General features: G+C 44.4%; 2 protein-coding genes across 3 annotated transcripts; one reads left to right on the forward strand and one right to left on the reverse strand.

The window, feature by feature from the left end:
• The first annotated feature begins 4,793 nt into the window (after window positions 1-4,793).
• On the forward strand, window positions 4,794-19,741 carry atp10b (ATPase phospholipid transporting 10B). Its single transcript, XM_053880047.1, has 21 exons — window positions 4,794-5,203; window positions 6,460-6,664; window positions 7,404-7,489; window positions 7,729-7,835; window positions 8,170-8,301; window positions 8,517-8,644; window positions 8,753-9,005; window positions 9,580-9,767; window positions 10,666-10,824; window positions 12,535-13,078; window positions 13,143-13,228; window positions 13,294-13,420; window positions 14,818-15,002; window positions 16,614-16,881; window positions 17,498-17,574; window positions 17,640-17,765; window positions 17,834-18,034; window positions 18,097-18,177; window positions 18,628-18,732; window positions 18,801-18,988; window positions 19,404-19,741. The coding sequence occupies exons 1-21, from the start codon at window positions 4,794-4,796 to the stop codon at window positions 19,639-19,641; spliced, it is 3,894 nt and encodes a 1,297-aa protein (XP_053736022.1). The 3' UTR covers window positions 19,642-19,741.
• A 1,510-nt stretch (window positions 19,742-21,251) lies between these two features.
• Window positions 21,252-25,543, reverse strand: fbxl3l (F-box and leucine-rich repeat protein 3, like). Of its 2 annotated transcripts, none has more exons than XM_053879234.1 (5): window positions 25,294-25,543; window positions 23,254-23,593; window positions 22,922-23,044; window positions 22,163-22,334; window positions 21,252-22,090 (listed from the first exon to the last, which is right to left on the reverse strand). In XM_053879234.1, the coding sequence occupies exons 1-5, from the start codon at window positions 25,461-25,463 to the stop codon at window positions 21,447-21,449; spliced, it is 1,449 nt and encodes a 482-aa protein (XP_053735209.1). In that variant the 5' UTR covers window positions 25,464-25,543; the 3' UTR covers window positions 21,252-21,446. The 2 variants fall into 2 exon arrangements, with proteins under 2 accessions (XP_053735209.1, XP_053735210.1); XM_053879235.1 differs by lacking the exon at window positions 25,294-25,543 and adding an exon at window positions 24,896-25,281.
• Window positions 25,544-26,207: the final 664 nt, after the last annotated feature.

Consider the following 26,207-nt stretch of genomic DNA (forward strand, 5'->3'; position numbering starts at 1 on the left):
ATTAATAATTCATACAATTCAATACGTTTTACACATGCTTAATAATTTATATACATAGATATGCATAGAATATTGTGATATAAATGTATAAATGTATATCACAGAATATCCTAAAACATACGTTATTATTATTATTATTATTATTATTATTATTATTATTATTATTATTATTATAAAGCAGGGAAGCTACCAAAGCGATTCAGATATTATGTGACCAATACTTTTCCGAGTCTAAAAACCATGCTCCAATGACGCAAAAGACTACCAAACATCTGCCTGTTTATGCCAGTTCAACCACCATGTGTGAAATTATTCACCCAAGAAACATTAAGAATCATAGTGGTGTATCTGCTGAGGCTTCTCTTTTGCTGACACTCTTCTGTCACAGATCACCCTGTAAGTCGTCTCCACCTGTTCCACCCTGTCTGCACTCGCTTCTTCACCCATCGTCTCACCTACTCTCACTGCAACTCACCATACCATCAGCAAACATCATTGCCCACATCTATTCTGCTTTGAAAGTGTCTTACATTCTGTCCCCTTAAAAGAGGTCTGAGCGTCAGGATTTTGTTTCTACCCTCGTGAAACACATGAATACAGATAACAGATGGGCTGCGCTTTAAATGGGCCTCTCTCACTCCTCCCTCATGTAACAGGGGAAAGGGCAGATGTGTTTAACTTTGTAGTGTTTCCACGTCAAAGGAGTAATTCGGAATGTACAGACCTTTAAGTCGCGCACGTCTGTTTGTCCTTCTCCCCGCGTATGTGTCATTTGGATTCCCAGCTGCGCCGCGACACAGCTACTGTGCCAAGAGTCTCATCCAGAACTAAGTGGGATGGGTGAGAGTCTGGCACACACGTGTTGTCTAACCCTCCTGCAACACAACCTTTACGAAATGCATTTTTATAGCAGAAAATAAGATCCTGTCATCCGATACCAAGCAGCTACAATGAATAGTACACAATTATCCATGTCTACCGTTGAATTTTATACATTACACATTAGTACTTCACACTGTTCAGCAGTGTACTGAGTGTAAAGAAGTAGGGATGGCCTTGGTACTTTGGTCTCCGCCAGCTCTATTCACTCTCCAACCGTTTTTAACAAATATATATTTGTATTTTTTAACAACATGCATTCACAAAGCCGTATCCCGTATACTGTAAAGTCACATACATACATTGCATATACAACAGCAAGCTGCGACCTAAAGATGTTTCACGCTGGGATTTTTACATTTTCAACATTAAAAGACACTTCAAGTTAAGATTTTAAAAGCAGTTTTACTGCACTTTAAACGTTTATATCCCACCTACTGAGTGAATCCTTCCTTGTTGGTGATGTCACACTATGCATGGCCCATGTTGTAGTACAATCAACAAGGCTTGGCTCAGCGCGGTAGAAGGAGACTCTGCATTTTTTGCACTTTCTTGGACAGAGATGAATAGATTGATGCCATAAGTAGAACTATAGAGTCGTTGAGTCCAATACATTCTCACTCCCAAGACGTAATATATTGAGGTTGGGGAAGTGACAACGCGTATAGGATGCAAAAGTGCACCAATGTCAGTATATTATGCCGTGGGAGTGCGGGTGGGTTGTTGAGTCAAGTTCTGTGATGAAAGAACAGAGCTCAGTTGTAGCTATGGTCCATCCGTTGTCTTGCACAGTACCAGGTGGGCTCCCACGAGCAGCTTCTTCCCAGAAGAGAGATCATTATTGAATCTGTTTCTTGTCCTCTCAGTCACAACCTCAAACTCACAACCGCAGAGTAGCAGCCGTCAGTCATTTTCCACTGCTTGGGGAAGAAGCTCATCCTGAACTTTTCCCAAATAAGAACCACAGTCTTTTAATCCTGGATGCTTTACCCTTGCACACAGTCAATGCAAGAAGTAGCGATGCGAGTCAGAGTAACCGGAAACCCTCCACACCCTGTCACCGACACAACTAGAACTTCAAGCTCTGTTCCTTCCCGTCTGTGACCTGGTTGATTGACAAGAGGCGGAGGAGCTGCCATACTGCTCCATGACCCTGGTGACAACCACGGTACGTTGCTCCTGATGAAACTGAAGCCCTCTGTGGACCTCAGCAGGGAGGCTCTGCAGAAAACCAACGTTGAATCGCAACAGTTTCATTCAGCTTGCTGACAACTGCATGAAAAGTTGTGGCATCAATAGCTGGGTCTGAAGACACTAACCTGCCGACCCAGTGCATGTCAGGCCTGTTTGAACAGGTTCAGCAGCCTGCTCTGGAAAAGACAACATATGTCAACACAAGGAAGTGGAAGGCTTCCTGCATTGGTGCCATCTGTGCACGAGGCTTCTCCGTAGTAGACATGAGAGAGAGAGAGAGACTCTGAAGCCTGGAATATACTGACCTCATCAATATAATTAGAACCATCAGCAGGAGAACATCCTCCTGTCTCTCATTTGTCGTATTTTTAGACCGCTTCTCTGCCGTCCCGCCACCGCTAGCTTTACCCATCTGCACGGCATAGTGGCAACACAAGGGGAGGATGCGAGGTTGCCCATGGAAATCAGTTGTGAAGATTCTATTTTCGCTTCTGCACCATTAGAGGCGGCCATTTTGGCGACATGTCAGCATCAGCCTCTCCACATGAGCCTGTTTAAAGCCACAAAGACAATGAGCGTAAACAGCGTTTGCTCTCTGACTGGAGTCGTGGGGAGTGTGTGAGCCGCTTCACGCTGCAGACTCTTTCTGCACGTTTCGCCCCCAGCAGTAGCTCTGCTGTGTTGAGCTGTCAGTCCACATCTCACTATGACCCACTGCACCAATTATCCGCTCTGCAAATACTTGATGGTCAAGCCATTTAGAGTCGTGTGTACTTGTTTTTGGTCTCCGTCCTTTTTTATGTCCCAGTGCACCAATCAAAACATTGGTGTGTAACGTATATAATACAAATCCCTGGTTGGTCCTGAGCTGGTCTTGTAGCGGTCCCCTGTCTGACCTTTCCCAATAGCTCCCAGGCCTATTTAGCTTCACTTCAACAATATCATGTCTATAAGCTACAGATTCATTTGTTTACAGTCCAATAAACGCCACTGAATTCCCTACATGGCCACGACAGGAGACCCAGGTTGACCTCGACCTCAAGGGAGACATGTTTACGGAACCTTGTGCCAGCAGCATCGTGACCTTAGACTTTGTTGCCATGGAAATCAAAATGTGTTGAGCTGCTAAAAATGTGTGACAAACAAACCCCGTTAAAGCAGAAATACACATTTTATTGCATTATTCAACTACTACTCGTACTGTATAACCACAAGGTTTAACTACAATGCATTCTGGGATTCGTAGTGTGTTTGGGTTAGCCATTAAAAACAGTCAATACAAGTCAATAATTCATTGATGTATTATTTAACGTAATAATAATATCTTTATTTGTCCCAACTTTCCCATCAATGAACATGGCTAGTGACATGGCCAGTGACAACATGTAAATATTATTGCTGTGTCTTTTGTTTTGGTCTTATTTTTCTAAATAACAATGCATCGTTCCAGTGTGCATTCCTGCTCCGAGTATGACGCAATCGTGAAACCTGAACATCGTCAAAATAGTTGGTCACATGGCTCTTAGGTTTATAGTGCACACCGTTTTAGGGGTGAGTTTTCAACGTCTTTTTTTAAATCCAACTAAATCATTAAAACCGCATTGCCAACTTGGCGCTACATCTGGCGATTTTCCAAACACTGGCAACACTTATTGTCCAAAGTGACAAATCTACTTCCTTGTGGCTCCAGTTTCTGCTCCGAAACAAAACATAGAAGCAAAGCAATTACAACCAACACAACAAAGAATGTGTTTTATTTGTCTGGTGATGTTTCATGTTCTAGCATTTCGATCCTCATCCAGTGCTTGTGGTTTTGGACGGTGTCACCAGTTCCCAGCCCAGTACCCAGCCTGCTCCTTGTTGAAAATTTGTCAACCTTTCTATCACTTCTCTTTCCTCCGAACTGTTACATGGTGGTGCTGGTTTTCTCCTCTCTACGCTCCAAACCAATTCCACATACGTACGTTCATGTAAAGCGAATTCTCATCTCATAAGAATGAATCCAGTTCGATGACAGCTTCAGCTTCAGAAACCATCCTGCTCCTGCAGCATAATATACCTGGTGGCTATTACATGAAGGTCTGTCTCAGACTCAGAAAAAGAATATCAGCTAGTCTGTAAAAAAAATCCTAGGGACGAAAACATGCAACAAAATGAGTCACTTTTATATTTGTGATTTGTATTACCGTTTGGGAGGGACGACGAGTCTTCATAACACTCATTCACACAGGTGTGTTACGTCGCTGGTGATACATGCTGCTCATTCAGGGTGTAGCTGTCCTCTTCGAGCTGCTGTGTAAACTGTCGTCGCATGAGTTGATCTTTTGTCCAAAGCTCGCCGTTAACTGTGTCACACGTGAGACAAACCAAATGAGACAGAAGGAGAGTGTGTTGTTCATTTCTTTGTCCATAATAATCTTCTAAAATGAAGAAATTTTCAAAAATATGTTAAGAAGTGAGAAGCATTTTTGCTCAACAAATACTGGGTTAAAGACATAAAAACATTAGTGCAATTTGGTCATTGCAGAGGTTTTAATTGAGAGCCGTGGACGGGAAATGGAATGCAAACACACCAGTCAATGTAGCAGGCGGAGTCAGCAGAGAATGAGGTGTGCTGTCTCCTGTGTGTATTAGCAATAGGACACACACCTGCTCAAGGACCAGCTGAATCTTTAGAAGAGGATGGCAGGTGAGTTGTGTTGGTGAGCTCGGAGGCAGCCATGACATGGAGGAGCCCGGCGGCCCTGATCAGGGAGGCCCTGAGAGCTCAGCGGGCTCGGGAGAGAGAACTACGCCACTTGGTCTCAAATCTTCCCTACGAAGGGCTGGGGAGGGCCAAACAACCCAACCGCTTCTTTGCTGGCAACGCCATCCAGACCACCAAATACTCCCCGCTGCTCTTCATCCCTCAAAACCTTTTTGAGCAGTTCCACCGCACTGCCAACTTCTATTTTGTGGCGCTAGCCATTCTGAACTTCGTTCCTGAGGTGAACGCCTTCCAGCCTGAGGTGGCGCTGATCCCCATCCTGGTCATGCTGGCCTTGACTGCCCTGAAGGACGGCTGGGAAGACCTCAGGAGGTACCAGTCCGACAGGAGGCTCAACTACACGCCCTGCTCCCTCTACAGCAGGTAAGTGACTCAGCACAGCTGTGGAGCCACTGCTCTTATCAAAGAGTGTAATGTGCGTGTTAAACCTCGTGGGTCGGAGATATCACCATGAGTCGGTGAGCAACTTCTGCCGAACAACAACAACTGAGCAGCTGAATATTTGTTGGTGAAGAGTAACTGTATCAACAAACATCACCAGTCTGAGGGACGTTTTTCACACTGCTCTGTCAGGTTGTCATTTACTTTTTTGCCTCAGTTTTCAGAGTAAATGAGTTAAAATTGATCAAAGTTTTATTTTTGGAGGGGTGTCTGGTTATATTTTGCATCTTATCATGTCGGCCAGCTATTTCTTTTTCTTCATTCAGACATTGTTTAAATCCCATCCTTCGTGCGAACTCTGTCCAACTCAATCATATACAAATATTAATCCTAATATATTGACTAATATTTCATCAGGATTCAAAGTTTGCTGTGTGTTTGTGAGACTTGCAAACCATTAAAAATATATGTATGAAATAATACAACAAAGGAATCTGTATCTGTATCTGTATATCTCTCTCATTTGTGATGTCTATTAATAAATGCATCATAATTTAAAAATGCAAACATACATTTGGTTTCAAAGTTTATCTGTCCGCCTACATCACAAGCTTAAGACAAGATAAGAGTGTCAGTATTGTAGAACAGCTTTAGTAAATACTGATAAATTTTGAAGCTATTGTTTATTTTTCCCTTTGTTTATAAATAACTACGCTCCGGTCCAGTAACACTCATGACAGACTCCCTCAAGCAACCGATCAGTTCCAACAGATTAATGGTTCATCCTGGTTCTATTTTTAAATCATTCAGTGTGTGGAAACTGAATGAATGGAATGACGCTAACTTCAGAGCCTTTACCAAACCCCTTCTGGAACGACAGGATGTTTGCTGTCCAAGTTTGAAATGAGCTCCACTCTAATATTAGACCTGCTCCTCCTCCTTGGCTTTGTTCAGGGCAGGTGGGGTGGATGCCACCCCATCAGGTCCTACATGCACAGCAGCATACCTGCTCAACATACTTGTCAGTGGTTACGACACATGACGGGAAAAATGACTTCCAAGGAGTGCGGGAAACAACCCCCCCCACCCCAGAGATTAGATTAGATTAGATTAGATTACTCGCCCATCCTCCTTACAAGCATATTTGTATGTGTCTTCCTTTATTGTTGAAGCTATTAATATTAATATTCAATTCAATTCCATACTGAAACACTAACCGTTGTCATTGTGGATTCCAGGGTAGAGAGGCGCTTCTTGGCGCGGCAGTGGAAGGACGTGCGAGTGGGAGACTTTGTGAAAGTGGACTGTAATGAGGTTGTCTGTGCCGACCTCCTGCTCCTGAGCACCTCAGACCCACATGGGATCTGTCACATAGAAACGGCCAACCTGGACGGAGAGACAAACTTAAAGCAGAGGAAGGTGGTGCCTGAACTCTGTGTCTCGGTAAGATTCGTGCAAGAACTGACTCACTGTTGACGCTGCAGCTGTTTGAATCACAGGACTAGGATCATGTCATATTTCACAAAAAATGAAAGACACACACATTTGTAAAAGCCTCAAACTCCACAAATTGGAATGGAGTACTTTTATAGTACTCTGCATGGATGGTACCTTGCTGGCATTTGCAAACATTCCTGGTTGGTAACTGTCCGGTTCTCTTTCTAGAGAATGACTTCTTTACAGTTAACATTAAAGCTACTGATATTTATTTCTGGTTATTGGGAGTGTGTTCGTATTAAATAGATGTAGTTTTAAAATTTCCTCTGAACTAAACAAAAACAAAGTCAGATCAAAAGAATAACACATCAAATGACTTCCAGCAATTGAGAATTTATTTAGCATGGTTTTAATTAAAAAAAAAATCTTATTATTATTATTGAAGATCCCATCACATGTTGGTTTTGCTGTTGTGTTGCCCTCTCTGAAACTGAAATAAAACAATTTTATCAACTAGGATCAGAGTAATAAGTAACACTTCTTAATTATGGGAGAAACAAAACATTAGCAATTATTTTTATTGTTCAGTGCTTGGTCACGTTGTTGCTATTGGCATCTTTGCCAACTCTCTCTGCCAACACTAGCACCACAGGTGTGACTCTGCTTTGAGCCTTGAACTTCCTGTATTTTAACCTCCGGTGCCTTCCTCATACTCGACGTTGGAATAATCCATCCTACTTTGCAGGATCCACATTTTGAGCCTGAAACCTTCAACGGTGTGGTGGTGTGTGAAAGACCGAGCAGCAATCTAAACTATTTCAAGTGTTATGTGTGAGTATCGACTACAGGTATGATATTACCCAAACATTTAACCAAATTACAAAGCACTTGCACTCTCCATTAACACCAGAGGAACCATTGAGACAGACTGCCATCGATCTCGGTGCACTGCTTTTCCTGTTGTGCCGTCCAGTTTTGCCCTGGAGAATTGCAAATGGGGAAACTTTTAGCATTAATACACGCCTAACCTGATCTGAAATAAAGATAGTTGTAATGTTACTTTCCTTCAGAGAGAAACCTGATAAAGTCCGGACAGGCGCTGGGATAGAGAGTCTCCTGCTCAGAGGTTGCACAGTCCGAAACACCGATTATGCAATTGGTTTTGTGGTTTATGCCGGTAAGTAATGTGTATTCATTTACATCTTGGATCTTTAACCAGATTTTATATACTTTATTCATGTGACTGTGACTTACTATCTCCTGGAGTCTTTACTATTGCTGCTGCCATTATTCTTGACTAGAAACGGATCGTTTTGAGTGTCACATTTAAGCTACCTCTTTTTTATCTTTTACGGTAAAGATAAGATGTTAAAACAGACTTAGACAGAAACAAATGCACCACAGTCAAAACAAAAAACATGCTAGTGTGATTTACTCTGTTTGCTATACGCTGCCAGCAGCTGTTTCTCATTCAGCTCAGTGAGTCTCCACCTTTTCATGTCAATTTTCAGGCCATGAAACCAAGTCCATGCTCAACAACAATGGGCCCAGATACAAGCGAAGCAAATTAGAGCGGAAGCTAAACCGGGACGTCATCTTCTGCGTCATTCTCCTCCTCGCCATGTGTCTCATCGGAGCAGTGGGTCAGTGATGAATTGCATAACTTCACAATAAAAATCACTATACGGATCTGCAGCCTACGAGTGTGGCATTTTAATTTCCACCATCCCCCCTTTTCTGCCCCCCCTGTTTGAGTACATTTCCACATGGAAGAGGGGAAAGAGACAGGGCGCTAAAAATAGCCTGCCTCCTCGTGCGACAGTCGCTGTGATGAATCCTTCTGTCCTTACTCATGCAGGTCACTTCTTGTGGCTTCGGTCGTTGCCTGGCGTGGCCCCTTACCTGGTCCCCGACAGCGGCGGCCACCTGGACAGCCCCACTCTCTCCGCTTTCTACATGTTTTTCACCATGATCATCCTCCTGCAGGTGGACCACTCACTCTGAAACTGAAACAATTACAATGTGTCATCTTCTATTAAGACTGATGTGGTTTGTCGTCATTCCTCCTGATTCGATTTCCCTGTCCTCCCACAGATCCTGATTCCCATCTCCCTCTATATTTCCATTGAGTTGGTAAAGGTGGGCCAGATCTTCTTCATCGCTAGCGACGTCGATCTCTACGATGAGGCCACAGGCAGCCTGGTCCAGTGCAAGGCTCTCAACATCACTGAAGACCTGGGACAGATTGAATACATCTTCTCGGACAAGACCGGCACTCTGACTGAGAACAAGATGGTCTTCCGCCGCTGCTCCGTCATGGGAACAGAATTTTCACACAAAGAGAACGGTATCTAGAAAAACTATGGAGTTCAAGTGTCATTTATGAAGCGTTTAATAGATTCCATGGTCAGGATGGTGACAGTTTAGAGCAAAGGTACGGCCCAGGGGCCAAATGCTGCGCCCTGCCTGCATTCATGCGGCCCTCAAGAAGGCGGAGCATAGGCACAAAATAGATCGATGGATGGATGTTAAAAACAATTTTAAAATACCTTGTAAAATAGTACCTTCAGGTATTAATGATCAAGATTGTCATGAAATACATATATGTAAATGAAATACAATAATGTATAATAAAAAATACAAGTGTAAAAAATATAGACTTTACCCCAATTTGCTTTATACTATTTGACCTGCGTATCCAGAGGAGAACATACTCTATAACAGCACTGTTTCCTTTAAAAGCACTCAAGTGACACAGTTGAAGCCACTGTATACTTGCACTGTGTATTTATGCCATAGTTAAGAAATACCTACAATATGCTTGAGAAGTTCAACATTTGAGAGAGCAATATTGAATAGACATTTCATTTTAACAGTTTCATAAAGCACCTAATTGTGTTTCTTTTGTTTTCAATTTGCAGCCATTCGCCTTGCAGTCCTTGATGAGTCATTGTCTCAAGATGACGTCATCTTTCAGAGTCAACGTTCAATGCCGAGATTGTCTGTAAATATTGAGGAGAGCATTCAGGAAGGGGCGGAGTATCATGGCGGGCAGCGCAGGAGCCAGCGTCCTGGGAACCTCAGTGGCGTGGCCTTCAGTAGTCCACTGGTAGGAGCACAACCATCACTGTGAAGATAAGATCTCAGTTTTGTTTCCACTATTATGCCAAGTCACCCTGTTTTAAGACGAACAGGACGCATAAGCATTGTGAGAATATGGTTTGAATAGAGTTCATAACTCATTCAAATTGCCACTGCTTATTATTTGGGATGCTAAATGTGAGCATAGTCTCATTTGGTTACAAGAAATCGTTCATGAAATCAAGCTTCCCTCACTGTGAAGCCTCTTTTTGTCAAATAAATAAAAATATTATCTGTAAATAAACACAAACAATTTCTGGAATGCTGCACAAATAGCAATAGGATTTATAGGGCAATAGGACATAAATTCCTGAACCAAAAACGTGGGGTAGAGGAAAGGCGCCGGCACTTTGGAACTTTGAGTTTCCTGCCACCTTGAGTGAAACGGCTCAAACTCAAGTGAGGTGTGGTCGGTCCCTCCAATTCTACTGGTCACGCTTTGCTACTTCCAGGTATCAGAACAAGCGTGATGTTCCAGAGGCAGGTTACATCATCATATACATCTGAATGCACACGTCAAGCTTCCATTAGTTTAGTCAACCTCATGTCAAAGGTCTCCTGGTCCCAGTCCAGGCTGCAGATGGTCTTGAGCCCTAAGAGGCCAGAAATGAGCGAATGTGTTTTGGCTCTGCGTCACATGACATATGGTCCTACTGGCCTCCATTTGGCACGCAGCACTGACAGCGCACCGACTGTACATGTGCACTATAAATTAGTTGGGATTTACAGTGGCTGTTGCTAATTTTAGTCCTGGACGACAGACAAATAAAACAAGTCTACACGCGACGACCTGAGGTGGAATCAACACGCCGACCCCCAGGGAGCGTGGACTGACACCGAGTGCTGTGTCTTTGTTTTATTGACAGGAGAGTGAGGTGATTCCAGACAGGCAGCTGCTTGAGAGGACCAGCAGAGCAGAGAGCTGCAGCAGCAGCAGAAAGATGGATCCGTACCTTGACTTCTTTCTAGGTCTCGCCATTTGCAACACAGTCATGGTTTCCATGGCAACAGCACACAGACAGAGGGTGAGCGCTCCTCGTGCTGTCTCTCTGTACGACACAAGTCTGAGGTGATGGAAAATGTGTTAGAACTCATGAAACGATAAAAGCGACGATTTAAAGAGACGTCTGATGGGAAATATCCTCCGATTTGTTCTTTAAGCTTCTTAGTGTGAGGGAAGTTTTGAAGGCACTAATGGTTTGGCAAACTTTCCTGAGTGGTCAGTGCTTAATTGCTGCTGTTAAAAACCCAGTTGGCAAAGATCCCAAGTCGCCACTAAATTAGCCCAATTATCTGCCGAAGTAAAGGGCACCCTCGCAGACACATCTGGGGTTACGTTTATTAATTCTGCTCTCGCTGTGCTGCTCGGGGTCCTGACAGATGGAAGGCTATTCCCTTTGAGTTTGCACTTAAATTGGCTCTGACAGAAGCCACATTTGCTCCATCATGTCTCCTTAATTTTGTGTTTGTTAAACTCCAAAAGGTGTGAGCAAGCTTCAACTGTGTTGTAAAACCATCCATCCATCCTCATCTGCTTGTGTGTTGCCGGGTCGCGGAGGCAGCAGCGTCACAAGGCCGCGGCAAACACCCTTCACCCAGGCAACATCCACCAGCTCCAACTTCTTTCAGTCATGACCATAAGTGAGGGTTGGGATGAAGATTACTCTGTAAATAGAGAGCTTTGCCTTTTGGCTCAGCTCTCACACAACAGTGCGGTAGAGCGACTGCAATACCGCCCCTGCTGCGCTGATTCGCTGACCAGTCTCCAACTCCCTTATCCCCCCCACTCGAGAACAAGACCCCAAGATACTTAAACTACTCCACTTTAGGCAGGCACTCATTCGTTACCCGGAGAGAGCAATCCACCCTTTTCCGGTTGAGAACCATGGCCTCAGACGTAGCAGTGCCATCATAACATATAGTCACTAAATAAATATTAAGTTGTTTTGACATTTATTAAGCCAACGTGGAGTCTTCATCGACAATGATGTTTACGGATGATATACCATAATTTGCGGACTATAAGATGCTACTTTTTTCTCACAGTCTGAGCACTGCAGCTTATGCAACAGAGCTGCTAATATATGGATGTTTACAGGCGGAAATCAGATTCAATCAGAGGCAATGAAATCAATGCAATCAGAGGCTTTTTATTTACTGTTAAAACACTCAAAATGTGCTGTTTTCACGGCCCCATCAACAGAGTCGATCTCCTGGAGGTCTGGAATCGAGAAGCATCCGCTGAGACCGGCAGTGGTGTCAGATCATTGGGCACTGGGTCGAAAACAATGCATTTTGAGGGCTTTAATGTGAATAAAAGATGTGAGACGCGTTCTCGAGACAAAGTGCGTTCAGCTCAAAATCAAGACGCTCCATATTATGCGGCTTGTTTCCACTATTCCCTCACTCTCAATGCTGGACCCCGTTTTCAAAACTAGTCCTGAAAAGCGTTTTAAGACGGTGCACCTCAGACCTGTCCACAGCGCAGACAGCACCACTGCACCTGCGGCTTATAGTCCAGTGCGTCTTATGTATGAACAAGATTTATTTTCCTTCCTAAAGTTAGTGGGTGTGGCTAAAATTGCAGAATACGGTAGTTAGAATATCTATATACAGTAGTTGATGACACTATGATATAGTGTAGAAATAGCTGAACAAATTTTGTGATTAAATAGTTAAATGTTTACTTGAATGAATCAACACTTATTGTATACACTTTGTATGACTCATTTCAGGTGAAGAATCAGCGCTGCTCCTTTCAATCCAGCTCCTCCCTGACAAATATTTCCTGGCTGATGAAAAAGGCCAGCTCTCTGTCTCCAGTCTTCTCTGTGAAGCAAAAGCGCGACCGCACTTTATCAGACAGCTCTGCATTAGAGGACGACCAGTTTCCCCCTCCTGTAAAACCAGAAAGATCTGGAGACATGAGAGTCACAGACGGGGTCCAAACATGTTCGCTCCATGCGCCACCTCAATCTGACGTGTCAGCAGGGACGCTGAGCGAGAGCCGCTATGAGGCCGAGAGTCCAGACGAGGCTGCATTAGTGTTCGCAGCCAAAGCATATGGCTTCACTCTCCTGGCCCGCACCCCAGACAGTGTGACAGTGAAGCTCCCGTCTGGGAGCAACCTGGTATTTGAGGTGATGGACACGCTGACCTTTGACTCCAACAGGAAGCGGATGTCTGTCCTTGTGCGACACCCCATCACCAGAGAGTATGTGTTGTACACTAAAGGGGCAGACTCTTCTATCATGGAACTTCTACGTAAACCAAACGCAGGTATGGGAAAGTTCTCTGAAGACACTTGAGCTCAAAGTCACTCTTTTGAAATGAAACATTTCAGATCAGAAAGACATGATCGCAGCAACTCAGCGGCATCTCGACTGCTACGCCAAGGAGGGTCTCCGGACGCTTTGCTTCACCAAAAGAGTAAATATGCAGACTAACATTTGGTGCTACCAGAGTTTTCCTTCTTGTTCTTTTGCTTCTTTCAGGTCATCAGTGAGCAGGAGTTTGAAATCTGGACGTCGGAGAGGGAGAAGGCTCGGGCTGCCATCGAGGGCAGAGAGGAATTCATGATGGAGTCAGCAGTTAAGATGGAGACACAGCTCACCTTATTAGGTACAATTGTGCTACAATATATTCTTTATTTCATATGCCTTGGCAACCTACATTGGTTAGACCAGATTCTAGGAATGGGCGATATGGACCACAAAAGTTATCGTGATGAATCCATTTTCATTCTATTCCATGTGTTGGACACTACAGTCTCTCCTGAAACTGTTTCATGATGAAACTCATTAGTGGAGTTTGTCTCCAACATCATTATTTCTTTATGTTCAATATAAGAGTTAACTAAGTGTAGAGATGAGAAATTCAATGTTTCATGTCTCTGGTAGAAGCTGGCGGTGTCTCACAGACTGCTCTGCCAGCTTTATTTAGGAGTTAAATTGAGCCGTCTGTCTGCTGTATCTCATGTCTCTGAACAGTTGACTTGATGCTATTGAAGAAATATTTGAAATAATGTGAATAAATAATCATTTAGTTATATTCTCGAAATCGTTAGGCAAACTGTCAGTCCGTTGTCTTGTGTGATGAAAACCCTTTTCACAATTCTCCCTCCTAAAATAGTTGTTTTTCATTGCGTTATTGAAGATTCCACTAATACTTTGACCACTTTAGAAGTTTATGATGGTCCCTTACTGATGCCGGGGTGTAGCATTAGCGCTGCCTGTGAGAATGTGTCTGCGATCTGTGAACCCTAATGGGGACGCAGAAGAGTACGCTCATCATGTTCATGCGAGTGCGTCGCTGCATCGGATTTATCGTGAGATGCATTGTCATCGTGGAGATTGTGTTTGCTGGTATATCGTGTACGATAAGTTATCGCTCATCCCTACCAGAGACAGTTTCATTCGTCAAGATGATTTTGTGCCATAAGATCTTTGGAGTCTCCCTAGAGACCCTCAAGGAGATCCACTTCTTCTCTACATTAAGAGGAGCCAGTTGAGGTGTGAGGTGAGCCAGGGATGTCCAGCTGACAGGACACAGACTCACAACATTCTTAAGAGAGGATGTCTCAAGGTAGACTTGGGAACTATAGTTTTCTGCTGAGAGGGAGGGTGAAGCCTTGTCCCCAAAACCGCTGTCTGGTCTTCCTGACCTTTACAGGCCAGTATAAATAACTGGCCTGTAAAGGTCAGGGAGAGGGGACCAGTAAAAATAGTGTCATCAACTACTGTATATAAATATTCTAACTTCAACTTTCTGGTGGAGTATGATGGGGTTGTCTCAGTATTTGGACCAAAGTCGAATAACCCTGCTTCAGACAGGGGTGTTTAACCAGTCATCATTCTCGCCCCACTTTCACCTGTCTCTGACATCAACATTGTTGTTTAAGTTTTTTTCTGGGACAATTTCAGTATTTACAATTTCAAATTGAAAAGACGCATTGTGCTAATGCTTTGTATTTTCTTAAAAGATTTTTAATGCCAACATGATTTTATTGTGTTTGCAAGGGGCAACTGGCATTGAAGACCGTCTGCAGGAGGACGTCCCAGAAACCATCCTAGCTCTGCGAGAGGCAGGGATCCAGGTCTGGGTGCTGACTGGCGACAAACCGGAGACGGCGGTCAACATTGGCTACGCCTGCAGACTGTTGCACGATCAGGACCTGGTCATTAATATGAGCTGCAAAGACAAGGTGAACATCTTACCATCACCTGCTCCTCACTTCAACTATGGCGTCGTGTCACCATCATGTCAATTTCATCATGTTTACCAGCGATGGAGGACTGTAGAAAGCAAGTACCAAAATGCAGTGCAACAGCAAAACAAGGCTTCAGATTGAACCTGATTTGCCCGGCTTTCTCTCCAAAACAATGCTGGCATTATTTTCTCTTGCAGAGAAACAATTCAGCCTGTGGATTAAATCAGCATCAGACAACATTTTCTATTAAACTGAGTGTTGAGTTACGCGGCAACGACACACTCAACCTCAAAATGTTTATTTCTCTATTGTTGTCTGACCAGCTTTGTTTAAGCTGAGCCAGAAGTCTGAAAGTTTGCAGAGGTCACTCAACACCTGAGACCCCAGAACCACAGTCATCCTATCTAAATGACCAGCTGGATTCTTTCTGGAACAAAAGTGCAGCTCTGCGACTTCGACGGGAGCAGTCACTGATGATGAATGGAGTTCGCTGGCCCCAATAACATCACTAATGTCTTCATATCTAATTAACAGTCTAATATCCAAACCCTCCGAGGAAATCTCCCTTCTCATATGATCCGGAGTGGAGACATTTTGGCAATGATTTATTTTTATATCAGCCGCACAAGGACCACGAGAGAGATCCACTCCCACAGATTCCAACACACATAATGAAATTCTACCAGCAATGGTGTGAAAAAAACAACAGCATGTGACCCACTTCTTGTCATGTTGTTGTTCCTTTTGGCTAAAGTTTTGTGTTTCCGCCGCGATGGGAGCAGAGTCTTGTAATTACTCGAGAGCCATGAACACATACGATGATCGTGGTTCCCTCGGGCCCCTCTACCTCCTCTAACCCCTCATTTTAAATGCTTCCCAAATGAGTTTATGCTTGACAGATCCCTTTCAAAGTGCGGAGGAAAATAATAAAATGTACTCTAAATAGATCTTTCTTTTTGTCTTAGTAGACTTGACTGTTGCCTGTTTAAACACGATACACCTCAAAATCTGAATCAGAAACACTTTATTTATCCAGAGGTAAATTGCTTTTTGTTACAACCACAACTCCTACTCAAAATAAAAGAAGAAACAGAGAGGAGTGGGTAACATTGAATATTACTCAAACAAACATGCATGATAAAAATAAAAATCAAGATTTTATAATATATACTACTAAGAACAAATAAAAAAAAAAACCATCTAAACAGTATTTACAGTGTATTCCCATATCAAAATAAAGACATAATACATACTACTGAAAAAAAAAAACTGTTTGGCAAATCACCAGCACAGCATGACTCAAAAAAAAAATCCTTATCTGTCCACTGAAAACATCAGTTCATCAGTAAGGCCAAAGTACGACTCCTCTTTATATGGAAGAAGCAGTTGAGGGATCTCAGATGGCCTTACTCAAGTCGTGAGTCTTTATTCTTCAGTCTTAACTAGATTGTGTGCAATGTGGAGGGATAGAAAAATGCAGTGTCAAATACTCGCCGTGATAATACTGAAGCTCAAATCGCCCTCCTCATAATATATTTCTCCACTGGTATTTGCTGTGTAGTGGCTCAGATGTAAAGGTGGTGAGATGCACTCTGTTTCCTCCAGCTATCATGCACTTCCATTCTGAACTGCACCCTGGAGGAGATGAGGAGATACGCCAGTGACCCTCGTAACGTGGATACCACCCAAGACACCTCTCTGGTCATCGACGGCCGCACCCTGACCATGGTGCTGGGGCCGGACCTGCGAGAGCGCTTCGTGGACTTGGCCCGCCGCTGCCGCTCCGTCCTCTGCTGTCGTGTCACGCCATTGCAGAAGAGCCAAGTGGTGAAGGTCATGAGGGAGAAACTGCAGGTCATGACTCTAGCTATTGGTACGTATGAAAAATCCAGAAGTGAAGTTGTAGCAACGCTTCAAACATGACTCAAAGCAAATGAAGCCAAGAGTAGAGGTTGGGCACCTGAAGAAGACGTGCAGTTCAGATCTATCCTCAAACAAAACATAGATAGCCTCCTGCAGAAGACATAACTGAGCCCAAAGGAATTGATTTTATTCTTCATTCTTCTTTGCTTCTAGACAAGTCATTGTTGGAGGGTGATGGAACTAGTTCCAGGGGAGAGCAAAGAGCAGGCCGGACAGATATGCATTTCTATGACGACAACACATGTTGGTACACGCCGTGAGCCAACACATCAATGTGTGTCCTTGTTGAATATCCCTTATTGTTACAGATGCCACTCTCACGTAGTTGGTAGAATGACAGTAGCTGTGTGCACAATGATAGCCACACCCTCCTTAGCAGGTCGTTGGCTTGGCAGTAGCACAAAATGACACCATGACAGGGCGTGTTTAATGCTGACTCACACAATGTTTCAACATGCTCACTTCAAGAACAAGAACTTAAAAGTATCTTGTACTTTTATGAAGTCTGAGACCCTTTTCATGTACTTTCCTAAGCGGGAGCTGAAGGGGTTAACTGATATTCACAGGCGACGGGGCGAATGACGTCAACATGATCCAGGCAGCCGATGTAGGAATCGGAATAAGTGGCCAGGAGGGGATGCAGGTACAAGCTGAGGGTCATGTTGACTCAAACTTTTGATTCCTGAAGTTTCCTGTTGTCTCCTCCAGGCGGTCATGGCCAGTGATTTCGCCATACCTCGCTTCAAAAACCTTCAGAAGCTTCTCCTGCTTCACGGACACTGGTGCTACACTCGACTCTCCAACATGATCATTTACTTTTTCTACAAGAATGTGGTTGGTGGCTGTTCGTCTCCAACCTGCTGAGTGCGTCAGGCCCTGCATGACAAGGCTGTCTCTCTCAGGCTTACGTCAACCTGCTGTTCTGGTACCAGTTCTTCTGCGGCTTCTCCGCTGCTTCGCTGATCGACTACTGGATGTTGATTTTCTTCAACCTCTTCTTCACCTCCGCACCACCCATCATGTTTGGCATCATGGACCAAGACGTTTCCGCACCGATGCTGCTGGGAGTCCCGGAGCTGTACCGGACCGGGCAGGGAGAAGGGGTCCGTCGGCTCACTAGCTCACGTGAATTCAGCTCATCATTGAGTGTGCGTTTTCGTTCCAGGTGTACAGATTTTCAACATTTTGGGCGTCAATGCTCGACGCATTTTACCAGAGTCTGGTCTGTTTCTTCATCCCATACCTGGTAAGAATAGTACCATCTATACCTCCAGCAGGGAGGCTATGTTTTCAATTGGTTTGTCTGTGTTCAAAATAGCTTGAAAGATTATGGATGGATATGTATGGATTGGATTTGATTTGTTGAAATGTATGAAATAGGACAGGGATCCATTTTGGGAGTGATCCAGCTTATTTTTAAGCGATCGATTCAAGCATTCACTTCATGTGGCATAGACACTTTGAAGGTCTCCACGGTACCTGCTGGTCGAGGGGTTAGGATACAGCGCTCTCACACTGTGACCCAGGTTTGATTCCTGGTCAGGCAATTGAGATTTAGATGACGGCGGTTTGCACTTACCGAGTGCTTTTCGAGTTTTCTAAAAACATCCAAGTGATGACTGGAACTGACTGAGTGGCCCCCACAGGTGAGGTTATAACACTCCTGGCGTCTCACCCAGAACCTTTTCTCTCTCAGGTGTACCAGGACTCTGACATTGACGTGTTCACCTTCGGAACTCTGCTGAACACAATCTCTTTATTCATCATTCTGCTGCATTTGTCGATCGAGATCAAATCCTGGGTGAGTGATCAATGTGTGATCACCGCTATTAGTCCATGAAGTAGTGTCAGGTATAATGTCTCTTGCAGACTGTGATCCACTGGCTGATCATGCTCGGCAGTGTGGCGCTGTACTTCGCTGTGACTGTGCTCTACAGCAGCCTCTGTGTCACCTGCAACCCGCCGAGCAACCCGCACTGGATCATGCAGTACCTGTTGGCCGACCCGTTATTCTACCTCATCAGCTTCCTCACAACGGTGGTCGCTCTGTTCCCCAGGTATATGCAGTTCACATATCCTGTTTGTTATGGCAAGGTACAAGCAGAAGAACAGAACATCTACGATGAGCAGAGAAACAAGGAATAGTGACGTGACAAAAGACGTATGCGACAATTATGCAGGTGAACACACCAATTACAGAACCTGTGGGATCAGTAGTGTAAAGTCGGACTATTTTTTTAAACACTTTGTTAAAAAAAGACAGTGATCTAGAGCTGGATTTATTTGCTTTGAGCCTGATTTGTTCTTTAGTTGTTTTAAAGGTCAGGAATGTCAGGGACTCTCCGCGGTTCCTGATGCTCCACAAAGTGCTGATATTTAGAGGGAACGCTCTGATTTACATCAAAGGGACGTCTGTTTTTTTTCTCTCTCTCTCTCTGGCCTACTTTCTCAGCACCACGCTCTCTCCCCCAGGTACTTGTTTCACGTGCTCAGGAACTCTCTCAGCCCCTCCCCTCTGGTCCAGGCCAGGCACCTGGACCGTCTGGACCCCACAGTCAGAGAGCAGTGGATGAAGGAGTGGAGGAGTTTCCGAGGTGGAGGGGAGGTCAGACTCCCGGAGCCTTCTACTCCAGAGATCTTTGCGGATCCTCGGTCGCCCACCGATGACTTCTCACTGAATGTATTCACTGATAATCAGACACCTGCGTAGCAGACTCACAGGCTGCATGGTGATATGCATGGTTTCACTGGAACTAGTCAGCGAGGAGCTGCTTGACGGGACAGCATGTGCACCCCTCTGTCACCTCTGAACCGACATGATAGCGTTGACTGCTCATTGATCAAGTGCGCTCTGAAAGCAAAACTACTCAAATGCATGTATGTTCCTCCCTCTGAAATGAATGCACTCGAGGCTGGTCCTCTGTGCGTATTTCAATGAGCATTTGGTCTGTTCAAAGAGTAAAAAAAAAGGCTTCCTCTTTTCTGTCATGTCTGCCGTCTTTATAGTGGAAATTCAGTGTGCACTTGCAGAATCCTCCAGCAAAAGGGCTGAGTTATCATTGGCATACTTCATTATACAGCTGCACCACCGCTTATATAAGCGCCGCGCTTAGATTACTGCTGCCCTCTAGTGCTCACTAAGGAGAACCGCAGGAAGGCCATACGGGACGTTTATGTTTTGATCGCGACCCTGGTTGAAATGAAGGCATACAGACGATTTGGATCACCTTCCTAGCCATTGTTGACCATTAACTTCATTACCTCAGTCCGTTGAATATTTTATTTTCGATGGCATTTATAAGATAGCCTAAAAATATAAATAATTATTTGTCAGACAATGATTTGTCATGCAGGTCTACAAAACACAGAGCAGCTACAGCGCGCTGTTGCTCGCTTGCTGATGGTTTTAGAGGGGTTGCTGACCCTCACCTTTGGGTCGTGACCGAGAGTGTGAGGTCCCGGATACAAGCGGCTGAAATGGGTTTTCTCCGAAGGGTGGCAGGCGTCTCGCTTAGAGATAGGGTGAGACGTTCTGTCACTCGGTAGAGGCTCGGAGTAGAGCCGCTGCCTCTCCACATTGAGAGGAGTCTGCTGAGATGGTTCGGGCATCTCATCAGGATGCCCTCTGGACGCCTCCCTTTGGAGGTGTTCCAGACAAGTCCAGCTGGGAGGAGACCGAGGGGTCGACCCAGGACCAGGTGGAGGGATTATATCTCTACGCTGGCCTGGGAGCGTCTCAGGATCCCCCAGTCGGAGCTGGTGGATGTCGCTCGGGAGAAGGGCGTTTGGCGTGACCTCCTGAAGCTGCTGCCCCCGCGACCCTGCAACGCATAAGCGGGCGACGATGGATGGATGAATGGATGGATGACAGGCACAGGTCAAGTCACTGCTCACACAGTCGATGTAAAAAGTCAATCTATTCATTAGAAAAAATGGATTTCATTCTGACATGCTGTTATTAGAGCTCCCAGGATTTTATGTTGTTATAGTTTGTTTGGTTTTTTATTATCTAATTCATCTGGCTCCTCATTGTTTTGGCAGACCTCTTAATGTTCATCATCAGTCATGTGACCTCCTCCGCCTTAATCTCATTGTCATAATCTAATTTCATCAGTTCATCAGTGGCCCATATGTATTTCACTCCCGTACCACTGTTGTGCTCAGAGGGTGAACTTGGCCAGGAGGAATCATGGCGGCCTCCATCACCAGAAAGACACCTGGAGTACAGCAGCTGCTTTCTCATTAAAACCGGAGCAAAGGGACGTTTGAGCTGACTTGTCTTGTTGAAAGGCAAAAACAAATTCTTACAGTTAAGAAACATTCCTCAGACATTGAGTTTAATAGTCCTTACAAACAATTCATCAATAAATAAACAAGGACACAAATGTTTCGATCACAGAACGTTGTGAATCATAAAAGGTTCTGACAAAAGCACATCATCTTATTTTTCAATATACATCAAAACAGCATGTTTGAAGGTAGCTGTGTACAGAGGTGTGTTCTGTGCTAGCTCCACTACCATGTGGGCATCATGTCGGGGAACCACATGCGGCCCAGGTGCTTTGACACCTCATTGTGGATCTGCTCCATGTTGTAGCTGCTGTCTGGGATCAGCACCTCCTCCATGATGGACAGCTGCGTCAGCCGGCCCTCGCACCTCTTCACAAACTCCACGAAACCGGTGCAGGTCACTTCGCACTCACCCAGGCCAATGGCCGTCAAGCTTTTGCAGCGCTCGGCTATACGGATCAGCTCCTCGTCCAGCGGCTGCAGCCCGTTGGCACAGACCACCAGCTCCACCAGCCGAGGGCAGTTGAGTCCTATTCGTCCCAACATCTCTTTACTGACCGCTCTGCCAAAGTACAGGTGAGTGACGGGGGTCTCCTCACGAAAGAAGGGCTCAAACTCCTCTTCGTAGAGAAAGAAGTACATCACGATGTTGACCTTGGGGGAGTGTCGGACCAGAGCCTCCCAGCTGGTCCTCTTGATGGTGTGGAAGTGGGTCTGACCCGGGTTCTCACTCACAACATCGATGCGCAGGTGCTCCAAGTGAACATGTTTCTCAGAGGAGAGAGCCAGAAGGAGCTCGTCACTCAGAAGGTGGTAGTTCAACGCCAGCTCCCTCAGCCCGTGGCAGTGATCTGCAACACACAGAATCCCTGAGGAGAAACATTTAATCATCCATCTGAGTTCTGCTTGGCAAACCTGTTCAACATTCGACAATGACCGACCTGCCGGGGACACGTGCGGACAGCTGCTCATCTTCAGCAGCTTCAGCGTGTCACTGTTGTTGGCCACCAGAACCTTCAGAGAGGGATCGTCCACCGGTGTGTCGTCGATCTTGATGGAGGACAGTGACTTGGAGTTGACAAACACCACCGTCAGCGCAGATACAAAGTGGGCCTGGGATCAGAGAGTGATGTAACGCAGTTGTCAAAACAGCAGTTACACAAGTGAAGGGCACTTGTAGTGACATCCTCTGAAGTTAAGGAGGGAGCCATGTTGAACCTTTGCCCTCTCCATATTTAGCGGCAAATCTTCAAGTATGTCGTGTCAAACTTCATTGGATTGAACATTAATTTACACAGTAAAACTAGAATAGCACTCAGAGAGTATAGACTTCCAACAAGCTGCCTCTTCACACTTATACAGGTTTTTCGATCTACTTCTTTTTTTTTGCTTTACTGCAATAACCTCAACATTTTTCCATTTTACTGTATTTTACTTTGAATATATTTCATAATATATTCTACATGTAGAAAACAGACAAAATGAAATTTCATTAAATAAAATGAGTAATGAGTAGTTTTTTCCATTGCATTAATACATTAAATTTATAATAACTAAACAATTAATCTTTTTTTTTTATATATTCAAGCGTATGATTCAGTGTTGCAGCATCCCTTGCTTTTGTCTTTTGTGTGTGTGTGTGTGTGTGTGTGTGTGTGTGTGTGTGTGTGTGTGTGTGTGTGTGTGTGTGTGTTTCCTACATGGGAGACATCCATGAAGCTCGGTCTGGCTGTGGAGATGAGCCCGAGGGTCTTGATGGTGCAGTTGACCAGCTGGGAGAGAATGTCACAGGCCGCCTCTGCAGATTCAGTGCAGCTGTCCACCTGATGTGATTCAGTGTGATTTAGGTAAGAGTGTCGGATGAACACGCACAAATACAGCGTGTGAGAGCCGACGCAGGGCACACGTGCTAAGCTCATTCACGGCAGCTGAGTGGTGCGTCATGCAGCAGCAGGTGGTTTGGATTATGGACGGCCGTATTGTGCAAACAAAGGAGGCCAGTGAAGGTGAGAGAAGGCGAGGCGGCTCCTACCTTAAAACTCACGTACTGCAGGTGCTGGGCGTGCTTCTTGATGATCTGCTGAATGAGGTCGGGGTGTGTGGAGCGCAGGTAGGAGGTGGCCGGACGGTTCAGCTCAAACTCGAACCTCCTCCACAGGTCAGGCGTGTGGAAGATGTCGTTCCAGCGCCGGCACACGGACGAGGCTCTGGCCCGGTCGATGAGTGAAAGGTGCTGGAAGATTTGCAGGACGATGTGGTGAGGGAGGTTCCCCCAGTCCTCAGGTGGGCTCAGTGCACACCTCTGCCTCTTCGCTCGACCCTCGTGCCCAGGATGTGACTCGGACTTCAGACTTGACCGTACTCGCTTCATTCTAAGACAGAGGTCACGTCTTAGTCTCCTTGGTTTCGTATGAGTATAAACATGCGATCTTATTTCTCCTTGATCAAAATACATGCAGCCCTCACAAGAATGATCATAAAACACTCAATAGACGTAAAATTACATATCTCATTTAGAAAAAATGCTAACTGAAACGTTGCACCCGACAGTTGGTCAATGCCAGTTTAGAAACACTCTAGTTAAGATAGCTCTTGGTGTGATGTCCCTCCCTCCTCATGTGTAGAATGGCTTGCCCTCATCCAGTTTGGATCTGTCTGCAAGTGTGAGAGGTTATCTAGGATGAGCATCCAATGCCATACAACCGACTAAATTTATCAAAAATTAGCAAAGCGTGATCAATATGATGTATTTTTTTGCTGACAGAGCACACTATTCTTTTCCTGATGGGGATGTTTACTCAGTTTTCAACGAATCAGGAAATCAAATGTATTAAACCTTTGGTCCATATATGAGCATTGCTTGCTGCAGCATTAAAACATTGTAGTGTTTCTTTTTTTAAGCTTCATGACTGATGTTTACAAATGATGCTATGGGCCGTCAGCGCTGGTGTGGCCCAAGTACCTTCAGCTTGACGCGCCAGACCTGTAAGAATGTTTAATGAAAAACTGTATCATAAACTGTCAACTAAACTAGACGCTAGATTTATGTGCAAACCTGGTGGCCAAGACGTCGCCACTTGAAGTAAAGGAGTAAGAAAGGTGGAAATGGGAAAGAGTCTGTCACATCCAACTGCTTTCATGGTCTAGTTAGATGTTGGAATTGAAATGGGTAACAAGAGCAGGGCTTCTTCATTTGTTCATCTGAAAACTGTGCTTCCTGAGGTAGAACATTCAACCTCGTGTCTACCTCAATTTAAAACGCGAGCGCTCATTCGTTTTCTTCTGTTTATTCCCTCGGTGGGGTTGCAGTTTGCTACGAAGAGGGCAGAGCAGTGGAGGACAGCCTGAATTCAGCACAAGGGATTTCACTGCTGAGACACCATTGCTTTCTTCAACGCTACGACGCACAGAAATGGCAGCACACATGTTCAAGTCTGATGTCATTGAAGAGATAACTTCCACTATTCGAAGGATTCTCTGAAACATTTTCAAAATCCTCACTGCTGATAATCATCGTTGAAATTCTCCAAGCGTAGTTTTCCTCCAATATGTTCATTGTACTATACACAAGTGAAACAGTCTCCTGAGCAAAAGACAAAATCTCATATTGGTCATCGACAATAAAATGTATTTTAAAGGGAAAGTATGTGAAAGGAGTCAAGGTAGCAGCTTACCTGAGTGATGATGCCTTGAAGTCAATGCTTTCCTATGTATGATTTAAAGTTGCGCCTGAGATTCGCTCTTGTCTCGATGCATTCCTCTGACCTGTTCTTGTCTATATATACTGTATTTGTGTGTACCACCCTCCACTCATAAACCACAACCTACATCTTCATCCACTCAGCAGCAACAGATGGTCCATGAGACCTCAGTCTGTCAGCTTCTTGATTGATCGACTGTTTTCTTTCTTTCATTTTACATTTTATAACATTTGAAATTTGAATATATTATTTCATGTAATAAATTGATTTGTTTATTAAAACACCAACTCCTAAAACGTGCGTTAAAATACAGTTTCATCATCAAACTAGGCATCAGTTTATCTGGAAGAAAACACACAGCAGCTACTCACATGGACGCCCGGCTGAAGCAGGTTAGAAGGAGCAGAGGGGACTGGGATCCATGGCTGCAGGAGGAGAGTGTGGAGCTGCTGACACTAAGCAGGGTGACGCAGGACAGAAGGAGCTGCTTTATAATGAGATCTGTGCTGAGCAGGCGACGCATGTGAGAGCAGGAAAACATTGATCTGCAGCAATCACCCCGACAATACCGCCGCTCACACACGTTTCCATGTTGACAACCTCGTCATTAGCGCGGGTGTGTCGGTTCTTCCCCCGCGCAGGGTGACGGACTTGAGGACGGGAAAGTAGGTCAGTGTGTCAGTGTGCACGTGCGTGTCAGTCTATGGGGTCGGTAGACACTCCGTGACCTCTATGATCAGTTGATAACATGATGACTGCACATTGAGGTGTTTGTAAACAAGTATTTCGACTTTGTTTGGGAAATGAGCTGAACACAGTAGCTTCCTCAAAGTCTGTAGACAAGGCAATACTTCACAGTGAAATGTCTCAGAAACTTGCTATATATATATATATATATATATATATATATATATACCAGGGGCACAGATGTTTCCGTGGTTAACATTGTTTTTGACAGGCAAGGACGATTTCATTGAATGAAGGATGTTACTATGGCAACTCATTTTTGCACCACAATATATATATATATAAAATGTAATAAAATAAAATAAAAAAAAGAAAATGTATTGTAAAGAAAAACAAAACACATGTAGGCTGTTAGGATCAGATTTGTAAATTGTCGTGTATATATATATATATATATATATATATATATATATATATATATATATATATATATATATGTACATATATGAGCATTGCTTGCTGCAGCATTAAAACATTCCAGTGTTTCTTTTTTTAACCTTCATGACTGATGTTTACAAATGATGCTATGGGCCATCAG

Source organism: Synchiropus splendidus, chromosome 11, assembly GCF_027744825.2.
Source record: "Synchiropus splendidus isolate RoL2022-P1 chromosome 11, RoL_Sspl_1.0, whole genome shotgun sequence".
In the NCBI taxonomy this organism is placed as follows: Eukaryota; Metazoa; Chordata; class Actinopteri; order Syngnathiformes; family Callionymidae; genus Synchiropus; species Synchiropus splendidus.

Coding starts and splice junctions, on each gene's coding strand:
- atp10b (XM_053880047.1), top strand. CDS start 4,794: ATGACATGGAGGAGCCCGGCGGCCCTGATCAGGGAGGCCCTGAGAGCT. Junction 9,768..10,665: donor TGGCCTTCAGTAGTCCACTG/GTAGGAGCACAA, acceptor TTTTATTGACAG/GAGAGTGAGGTGATTCCAGA. Junction 17,575..17,639: donor GTGGCCAGGAGGGGATGCAG/GTACAAGCTGAG, acceptor TGTCTCCTCCAG/GCGGTCATGGCCAGTGATTT.
- fbxl3l (XM_053879234.1), bottom strand. CDS start 25,463: ATGTTTTCCTGCTCTCACATGCGTCGCCTGCTCAGCACAGATCTCATT. Junction 23,045..23,253: donor TGCAGTACGTGAGTTTTAAG/GTAGGAGCCGCC, acceptor GAATCACATCAG/GTGGACAGCTGCACTGAATC. Junction 22,091..22,162: donor TCCGCACGTGTCCCCGGCAG/GTCGGTCATTGT, acceptor GTTTCTCCTCAG/GGATTCTGTGTGTTGCAGAT.